Below are 9998 nucleotides of genomic sequence, written 5' to 3' on the forward strand. Positions count from 1 at the left end.
TGTTTTGTTTTGTTTTTTAAGAAGCAATTTTGCTCTTGTTACCCAGGCTGGAGTGTAATGGTGCGATCGTGGCTCACTGCAACCTCTGCCTCCTGGGTTCAAGCGATTCTCCTGTCTCAGCCTCCGGAGTAGCTGGGATTACAGGTGTGTACCACCACACCCAGATAATTTTTTTTTGGTATTTTTGGTAGAGATGGGATTTCATCATGTTGGCCAGGCTAGTCTCAAACTCCTGACCTCAGGTGATCTGCCCACCTCGGCCTCCCAAAGTGCTGGGATTATAGGTGTGAGCCACGGTGCCCAGCCCGGTTTGTTGTTTTAAGCCACCAACTTGTGGGAACTGGTTATAGCAGCCACAGGAAAGCCCCGGCTGGACATCGTTATGGTCCCTCTCGCCCCAGCCCTGAATATTCCAGACTGGTCCAGAACCTCAGCCCCAACTTTTCAAGTCCCTGGTCACGGCTGTCGTGGGAGCCTAGGGGCACACTCCTCTCACAGCAGGAGAAATGTTAACTGTAAAGGTTAAAATGCATTATTTCTTTTATTTATTTATTTATTTATTTTTATATACCAAAAAAAGAGACAAGGTTTTGCCATGTTGCCCAGGCTGGTCTCAAACTCCTGGCCTCAAGTGCTCCTCCCATCTCGGCCTCCCAAAGTGCTGGGATGACAGGCGTGAGCACTGCGCCCTGCCTTGTGCTTTTATTTCTAAACACATTTTCCTAATGTATTTTTCTGATGACTCTCAAGGGGAAGATGGCTGTTTGACTGGGTGTGGTGGTGCATGCCTGTCAAAGTCCCGGTTACGCAGGAGGCTGAGGGGGGAGGATCGCTTGAGCCCAGGAGTTTGAGGCTGCAGTGAGCTATGACAGTGCCACTGTTCTCCAGCCCAGGCAACAGAGCAGAGTCCTGTCTCTAAAAAAATAAATATTAAAAAAACAGGCCGGGCGCGGTGGCTCAAGCCTGTAATCCCAGCACTTTGGGAGGCCGAGGCGGGTGGATCACGAGGTCAGGAGATCGAGACCATCCTGGCTAACACGGTGAAACCCCGTCTCTACTAAGAAATACAAAAAACTAGCCGGGCGCGGTGGTGTCGCCTGTGGTCACAGCTGCTCGGGAGGCTGAGGCAGGAGAATGGCGGGAACCCGGGAGGCGGAGCTTGCAGTGAGCTGAGATCCGGCCACAGCACTCCAGCCTGGGCGACAGAGCGAGACTCCGTCTCAAAAAAAAACAAAAAAACAAAAAAACAAGAAAAACAAAACAAGGAAGAGCAACTGCATAGCTGCCAAAACGAGAGCGTGGCTCAGCCCCACCGCCCCGCACCGCCTCCCTGGAAGCCCCACGCTGTGCTGGGCGCTGGGCTCCCTGTCCAGCTGCTGCATCTGCCTGGCTCTGTGCTCGGAGTGCACGCGATGTGCCCGAGGTGTCAGGGCAGGGAGGAGGATTGATCTCGATGGTGACCCAGTGAGGTAGGTGTCATTGGCCCCATTTTACAGATGGGGAAACCAGGGCATGAGTGTGACCTGGCCTAGGCAAGGCCTTCGGGGCAGACCCAGATCTGACTCGGCCCGAGTGTGCAGGGCGCTGGCTTTCTCCACCAGACAAGCAGGCCAGCTGCTGCACTCTCGCCTTGGTAACGTGCTGGGGGTGGGGGCCCCATCCTGTGCGGACCCCTCACCAACTTCTCCCCAAGGATGCGGCTGGGGACTCCTGGCACCCCTTGCCTCTGACATGGCTGTGTCATGCCTGTCCTGCCAGCTGTCATTCTGGGCGTGGACATTTGGGGCTCCCGCTTGAGGATGTCTGGGCTGCCCTCTGGGAGCTGGAGCAGCTGGCCACCCTGCCCCACATCTGCCTAGAGGCCCTTCAGCTCAGCACAGACCCAACCCCAGATGAGGACTCCTGCCCCCTTGGAGGTGGTAGGCTGCCCTATGCCCTGCTGGGCGCTGCCACGGTGCTGGGTGACCCCCAGCATGGTGCCCACTGATGTTCTGAGGCAGGAGCCCAGAGGGCCCACAATGTGCCACTGCATCCGAGCAATGCTTGCAGAAATGCCCTGCAAATAAAGTCATCACCACTGATGCGAACAGGGCAGCCACCAGGTACCTCTGCCCGCAGCCCTGTTCCCTGCCCACAGCCAAGGGAGCCAGCCAGGAGGGCTGCCGAAGAAGAGGCCCCACTGCCTGCCACACGCGATCTGGGTTCCCGGCAGCCTGGAGGTATCGCTCCTCCCCTTGGCACACAGCCACCTCCATGTGGGAAAGCCTGGGGCCAGAGGTCGTGGAGGGAGTGGCTTCAGGAACAAGAAATTGGTAGTTTGTCTTCCAGAGGGGACATGGGCACTGTGGCTGGTGGGCTTAGTGGACAGGAGCCACACTGCTGGCCCAGGACCCCCAACCTGCCATCCCCCACTGCCACACAGTGGGCTCAGCAGGACTCCTCAATCAGCTTCTTTGTGGGGCTTGGTGACCCTGGTGGGTGCACGGGCCTGGAGAAGGTATAGTTGTCTGCAAGGGCCATGGGTGACTGCAGCTCCCCGATGTCCCTGGTGTGGGTGAGCCTGGTGATGTCTGCCCTCACGGACCAGTGTTTCCACCCCTTATGGATTCTGGACACTTCTTGGCGGGAATGGTCCGTGGCCAGCACGTAGATAATGGGGTCAGCCACGCTGTTCACCGTGGACAGGCACAGAAACACCACAGAGGCTGTGTACAGCCTTTCCTCCAAGCCGCACACAGCGTTCCTGTCTCCTCTGTAGTAGGAAAAGGCAGCGGCTTTGACGAGGAGAACCAGGTGGTACGGGGCGAAGCAGACCAGGAAGATGACAACCACTGCGATGGCCGAGTTCTTCACTTTGGCCTTCTGGGCGGCGCTTAAGCCCATGCTCTGCTTGATGCTCCTGAAAATCCGGTGGTTGGTGAAGGCGATGATGGAAAGAGGGATGGCAAAGCCAACGGTGAACCTGGCGTAGTAGTACCCGGCAATCGTGCTGTCCATCTGCAGCATGTCGAAGCAGGTTTCCTTGTCTTCCATCTCGAACACTGGGTAGTGAACGATACCGACGAGGATAAAGATGCAGGCGGAGATGAGGATGGCGGTCCTCTGGCGGCGGTGGCCCCGACTCTCCAGCGCATACACCACGGCCACGAAGCGGTCGCAGGAGATGCAGCACAGGAAGAGGATGCTGACGTAGATGTTGCAGAAGAAGATGTAGGCGGTCACCTTGCAGGCCAGCACGCCCAGGGTCCAGCGGTGCTGGTTGCGGATATAGATGACCCAGAGCGGCAGTGTGCTGGTGTAGAGCAGCTCGCAGAGCGCCAGGCAGAGCAGGTAGACGGCCAGCACGTTGCCCTGCAGCACCTGCAGCAGCGCCAGCCACGCAGTCAGGCAGTTTGCTGGCATCCCCAGCGTGCACACTGCGCTGTATACCACGACCAGGACTATCCTGCTCTCCTCGAAGGACACGTTGTTACAGGTCTTGGCGGGGAGACCCAGGGAGGCCCACGGGGTAGTGCTGGTCACTAGGGTGGCGTTTCCTGTAGGACAGAGACAAGAGTGAGAACGGGAGTCTCTGGAAACCACCTGAGAGAGACTCTACTGTGGGAAGGAAGGATAGAAGCTTCATGGTAGCTCAGACTGGACACACGCAGGTGTTTAAAACATTTCCAAATGGATTTTTTAGAGCAATTATTAGATAGCGGATCTCCAACCCAGCAGCCTCATGGGCGAAGAATGCAGGCTGGGCAATACTGAATCTTTTTTTTTTTTTTTTTGAAACGGAGTTTCGCTCTTGTGGCCAGGTCGGAGTGCAATGGCGCAACCTCGGCTCACCACAGCATCTGCCTCCTGGGTTCAAGCAATTATCCTGCCTCAGCCTCCCAAGTAGCCAGGATAACAGGCATGTGCCACCATGCCTGGCTAATTTTTGTACTTTTAATAGAGATGAGGTTTCACCATGTTCGCCAAGCTGGTCTTGAATTCCTGACCTCAGGTGATCTGCCTGTGTCAGCCTCCCAAAGTGCTGGGATTGCAGGTGTGAGCCATTGCGTCTGGGTAATACTGAATCTTTGTAACTCACTGAGGTCAGTTTTCAAAAGTGTTGCTTGAGGCCCAGCATAGTGGCTCACACCTATAATCCCAGCACTTTGGGAGGCTGAGGCAAGCGGATCACTTGAGGTCAGGAGTTTGAGACCAACCTGGCCAACATGGAGAAACCCTGTCTCTACTAAAAATTTTAAAAAATTAGTTGGGCGTGCTGGCTCAACCTGTAATCCCAGCTACTCGGGAGGCTGAGGCAGGAGAATCACTTGAACCCGGGAGGTGGAGGTTGCAGTGAGCTGAGATCATGCTGCCATACTCCAGCCTGGGTAACAAGAGTGAGACTCTGTCTCAAAAAAAAAAAAAAAAAGTTGCTTATGTGTTTGAAAATAATGTTGATCCTGTAATTGCTGTGTGAGTGCTCTTCTAAGCAGTCTGTTAGGCGCTGCTACCACATACACCCTTCCAGAGCTGTTCCCACTTTACCTCCACTCCCCGCCTGGCCCCATAGCTGGGCACTGCCTCATCCTAATTCCTAATCTGTAGGTTTTTTTTTGTTTGTTTGTTTGTTTTTTTGAGATGGAGTCTCTCGTTCTGTTGCCCAGGCTGGAGTGCAATGGTGCGATCTCAGCTCACTGCAACCTCCACCTCCTGGGTTCAAGGGATTCTCCTGCCTCAGCCTCCTGCGTAGCTGGGATTGCAGGCATGCACCACCAAGGCCGGCTAATTTTGTATTTTTAGTAGAGATGAGGTTTCTCCATGTTGGTCAGGCTGGTCTTGAACTCCCGACCTCAGGTTATCTGCCCTCCTTGGCCTCCCAAAGTGCTGGGATTACAGGCGTGAGCCACTGCGCCCGGCTAATCTGTAGTCTTACCACATCTCTGGCTGTGTGAACTATCAATTACTAAAAAAGACAATTAAAAGCTCCTGCAGGGGTGGTGGATGTGTCCACTTCTCCTTGTATTCTCTCAATGCTTGCTTTATGTATTTGAAGCTATTGTTAATTGGGGCATAGGAGTCACAAATGGTTCTGTCTTCTTGGTGAATTGATCTTCTTATTACTATGTCATGTGATACTCCTCATCTTGGTGGCAGGCAGAATAAAGACCCCACCCAAAAGAAGTCTGAATCCTCATCCTTGGGACATGTAGATATGGTAGGTTACATGGCAAAGGGGAACTAAGGTTGCAAGTTGAATGAAGATTGCTAACTAGCTGACAGTAAAGTAAAGAGATTATTCTGGACTATGGTGGGCCCAATGGAGTCAAAAAAGTCCTTAAATGTGGGAGAGGGCAAAAGAAAAGGAGATCAAAGTTATCTCAGCAACCTGCCTCAAACACAGCTATCCGAGGTCAGAGACTCTTCCTCTCCAGCCAGAGGGTTGCTAGAGGTCACGCATCCGCGTGTGGAAGGTTCCTGAGGCCAAGGGGCTGGACGGTACCCAGGGACCCCTGACCTCGAGGGAGCTGGATGGTGCCCAGGGACCCCCGACCTCGCGCCAGGGCACAGCTGAAGTTTGCCCTGCCTGGGGCTGCTGCAACCTGAGAAGCGTGGCAACGCTCTGTCCATCCTTCGGGTGCTGAGGCCAGGTCTGTCGCGGCTTCCTGCTGATCTGGAGGTTCCATGATCTGTAGCCACAGAAGGCCCAGAAGCATGAACTCAGCCGGAGTGGGCAGCCAGGACACTGGAGCCGACAGTGCTGGCAGAGCTCTGGGAAGTCACGCCACTGCACCAGGCCACTTGTTTTTGTGCATTTAAAAAATTCAGCTGGGCGTGGTGGCTCACGCCTGTAATCCCAGCACTTTGGGATGCCAAGGCGGGCAGATCACCCGAGGTCAGGAGTTCGAGACCAGCCTGGCCAACCTGGTGAAACCTTGTCTCTACTAAAAATACAAAAGTTAGCCAGGCATGGTGGCAGTTGTCTGTAGTCCCAGTTACTCGGGAGGCTGAGGCAGGAGAATGGCATGAACCTGGGAGGTAGAGATTGTGCCACTGCACTCCAGCTTCAGCGACAGAGCGAGACTCCATCTCAAAAGAAAAAACAAAAAAAAAAAGTTGGCCCCACGGGCCGTTCATGCCTTTAATGCCAACTCTTTGGAAGGACAAGGCAGGTGGATCACCTGCGGTCTGGAGTTCCAGACCAGCCTGACCAACATGGTGAAATCCCATCTGTACTAAAAATACAAAAATTAGCCAGGCATGGTGGTGGACACCTGTAATCCCAGCTACTTGGGAGGCTGATGCAGGAGAATCCCTTGAACCTGGGAGGCAGAAGCTGCAGTGAGCCAAGATTGTGCCACTGCACTCCAGCCTGGGTGATAGAGTGAGACTCAATCTCAAGGAAAAAAAATTGAAAAAGTGGAAAATTGTGGCAAAATACACATAACAAGGAATTTGCCATTGTAACCGCTTTTCAGCAGCACTGGGCACGTTCACATTCTTCTGCCACCGTCGCCAACATCCGTCAGCAGAACCTTCTCGTCTTCCCAAACAGAGACTCTGCCCCAGGAAGCACTCACTCCGCATTCGCTCCCAGCCCCCAGGCCTCCATTCCACTTTGTCTCTGTGTGCTGGGCTCCCCTGTCACCTCCCCACCTGGGTGGGTATCTGTGCGTGTCCTCAGCGTGTGTCATTCCGTGTCTCACTTGCTCCACTCGCCACGATGTCCTCAAGCTCCCTCCCGTTGCAGCGTGTGCCAGGATTTCCCTTCCTTTCAAAGGCAGGACGGTATTCCATTGTATTCAGTGTGTCCTCCAGGGTCTCACCAAAAAAAAAAAAAAATTATATATATATATTCCATTGTGCCCTTCCATTGTGAACAATCCTCCAAACGTGGCTTGTGCCGTGTTCTGTTCATCCATGACTCTGCTGACAGACGCTCGGCTGCCTCTGAGCCTTAGCTGAGCTGCTGAGAATAACGGTGTTAAGAACACAAGGAGGTCTGTTCACATCCCTGCTTTCCGTTCTCCTGGGTCAGACCCACAGTTGGCATTGCTGGATCTCATGGCAGTTTCGTCTCATCTTCTGGGGCGTCTGTCCGCGCTGTTCTCCACAGTGGCCGCGCCGGCCCACCTTTGCCGGCGGTGTGCAGGGCTCCGGTCTCCCCACAGCCTTGCTGCGCTTGTTGGGTTTCTCCGGGTGTGAGTGTCGTGCCCCTTGCTCACCTTCCTCACTGGGCAGAGGGAGAGAGTGGGTATGACTGGGCTGTCTCACACCCAGTTGTCACCACTTCGCCCAAGACACAGGGCTGTGGCGGGCGGCGGGGGGCAGTGAAGACAGTTCTCAGGTGGGAGGCCCCACGCCTGTGTCTGCACTCACTGTTCTTCACCCAGACGGCTCTTTTCCCATCAAACGAGTGCCCCAGCCTCGCTGTGCGAGTCCTGAGCTCAGAGGCAGTTTCTGGCCCCGACACAGGCCCGTCTCTTTCATGACAATCACAGGCCTGGGAGGCAGAGCCAGAATCCAAAACACAAGGGGAGACGCAGGCAAGACCCCGGTGGGTGGCCAGAGGGGCCGCTCCAGCTTCAGCCTGCAAGAGCCGCTCTGGTCCGGCCCCTCCCCGACTTCCTACGGCTCCCCCCCCCCACAGACTGTCTCGCCCGTGTAGTCTCAGTCAGGGCCTCAGTGTCCCTCAGTCCCACACCCCCTGCTCCAGGCCTCATGCAGCCTTGGGACCTTCACCTCTGGACACCAGGTCCGTGGTGTCTGTGGCTCTGTGCCCATCTGGTGAGGAGGATGTCCCCCACTCCCCTGCCTCCTGCCACAAGTGACCTCCTGGGAAGAGAGTCTTCCTGGCAGGCCGGAAGTAGGAGCAACGGCACCAGGAGACGCATGAATCAGGGGGAGCTGCTGGTCAGCTCCTCATGGCCTGGACCATGCAGGGCTCCCCTGGGACCTGTGGGACAGCCCCCTGACTCAGTACTGCGTCGCCCTCCCCGGAGCCACCAACTATGCTCTCATTCCCATTCCTGGCTTCCCAGAACTTCACAAAAGAATTACGAAATCAGCCCTTCATTTCTCCACGTAGCACCTCTAGATTTATTATTGTTGAGCTAATTTTTATCTCGATAATCTATTTTTATGTGTTAATTTTTGAATTATGAGACATCATGCTTCATAGAAAAATTCTCATGGGCTTCCTCTCACATGTTCAAAGTTGGAGAAGGCTCTCTCACCTGGCATATTTTGCAGGCTCCAATCTCAGTGTGGCTCTAAGATAAGCTTTCTAAGTACATGTCATGCGTCTTGTCGGTCCTATCAAGACGTTCACTCTGAGAGTTTAAAATGACCTGGAGAAAGAGTAGGTTGAAATTGCTTTAGGGAAATCAGATTAAATGACAAGTTAACCCATTGACAAAATGGCTAGTGAGTATTTACTAATTTACTAAGTGCCCCGTTGATTTGTATGCGTGTGTTTTTTTTTACTATTTATTTATTTATTATACTTTAAGTTCTAGGGTACATGTGCACAACGTGCAGGTGTTTTTTAAGTGTTAAGGATCTGCCGTTGCATCCCACGGGATAAATACAAGCAAGGTTCCAAGCCAACAGGCATCCAAACATCACATCAGGCACTGCGACTATGTATGATTCTTTTTTTTTTTTTTTTTTTTTTTTTTGAGATGGAATCTTGCTCTGTCATCCAGGCTGGAGTGCAGTGGCGCAATCTCGGCTCACTGCAACCTCTGCCTCCCGGGTTCAAACTATTCTCCTGCGCAGCCTCCTGAGTAGCTGGGACTACAGTCGCCTGCCACCATACCCAGCTAATTTTTGTATTTTTAGTAGAGACGAGGGTCTCACCATGTTGGGCAGGCTGGTCTCAAACTCCTGACCTCAAATGATCTACCCACCTCGGCCTCCCAAAGTGCTGGGATTACAGGCGTGAGCCACCGCACCTGGCCTATGTACTGTTGTTGCTTGTCAATTATACCTTTATAAAGCTGGGAGAGAAAAGAAAGTTGATGAGCTTTCACAGAAGACATAAAAATAGCCCCTAAAGGCCCAGTGTGGTAACTCGTGCCTGTAAATCCCAGCCCTTTGAGAGGCTGAGGTGGGAGGATTGCTAGAGTCCAGGAGTTCAAGACCAGCCTGGGCAATATAGTAACATCCCATACCTACAAAAATATCAACAGGTATGATGGTGCACACGTGTAGTCCCAGCTACTCAGGAGGCTGAGTTGGGAGGATCGCTTGAGCCCAGGAGGTAGGGGTGCCATGAGCTGTGATTGCGTTGCTGCACTCCAGCCTAGGCTACAGAGAGAGACCCCGTCCCAAAAAGAAAAAGCTCCTAAAATCTGAAAAATGCTCAACTCCACTTCTAATCAAAGAAAGGCAAACATGAATATCTGAAAGACAGCCTTTTAAAATCTTTTTGGCTTATCATGTTGGCAAAAATAAAGAACTTTTAAACTCATAGTGTTTGAGAGTAGGCAGTGAGTATCCTTACACGGGACTGATGGAAGTATGAATTGACTTGCAGCAAAATTTTGCAACATGTTTCCAAAAATCTTAAATGTGCTTAACTTTTGACCTGGATAAACTGCTTCTAGGAATTTTTCCTGGCTACCCGAGGTGTGACGTGCACATGGCCTGGAAGCTGTGTCACCCACGGCATGAGGGGCCCGGAGGAGGGAGGCATGGTGGGTGGGCAGCAGATGGCTCAGGGCACGCAGGGGGATGGTGCAGGGCATCCAGGGGCCTGTCTCTCTGCTTCCTTCCCTAACCTGAGGTGCCTCTAAAACAGGCACCACCCTGACCACCCAAAGAGGGCTTGCAGGGAGGAGAGTGCCCTGAACCCATTCTCAGATGGTGTTTGTGCCTCTCCCAAAGCCCTGCAAAGCCTGAGGGTCTCACTCTGCTGTTTCCGGGCCCTGCAGTGCAGGGATGGAGGCTGAGCCTGGCAGCTGCCTCACTAACTCCAATCCTGCCTGCCTAGTGCCAGGCCCGACCCCCACCCCATG

At 53.5% G+C, this 9998-nt stretch overlaps 1 protein-coding gene across 4 annotated transcripts; it reads right to left on the reverse strand.

Moving 5' to 3' along the window:
* Nucleotides 1-1404: 1404 nt before the first annotated feature.
* Nucleotides 1405-8979, reverse strand: GPR132 (G protein-coupled receptor 132). Of its 4 annotated transcripts, XM_025392088.1 has the most exons (4): nucleotides 8889-8979; nucleotides 8214-8327; nucleotides 6437-7210; nucleotides 1405-3536 (listed from the first exon to the last, which is right to left on the reverse strand). In XM_025392088.1, exon 4 carries the CDS (start codon nucleotides 3400-3402, stop codon nucleotides 2428-2430), a length of 975 nt encoding a protein of 324 aa, XP_025247873.1. In that variant the 5' UTR covers nucleotides 3403-3536; nucleotides 6437-7210; nucleotides 8214-8327; nucleotides 8889-8979; the 3' UTR covers nucleotides 1405-2427. The 4 variants fall into 4 exon arrangements, with proteins under 4 accessions (XP_025247873.1, XP_025247872.1, XP_025247874.1 ...); XM_025392087.1 differs by lacking the exons at nucleotides 6437-7210; nucleotides 8889-8979 and having other exon boundaries at nucleotides 8214-8328; XM_025392089.1 differs by lacking the exons at nucleotides 8214-8327; nucleotides 8889-8979 and having other exon boundaries at nucleotides 1405-3538; nucleotides 6440-6470.
* Nucleotides 8980-9998: the final 1019 nt, after the last annotated feature.

The sequence above is a fragment of the Theropithecus gelada genome, chromosome 7b (genome assembly GCF_003255815.1).
Source record: "Theropithecus gelada isolate Dixy chromosome 7b, Tgel_1.0, whole genome shotgun sequence".
Lineage (NCBI taxonomy): Eukaryota > Metazoa > Chordata > Mammalia > Primates > Cercopithecidae > Theropithecus > Theropithecus gelada.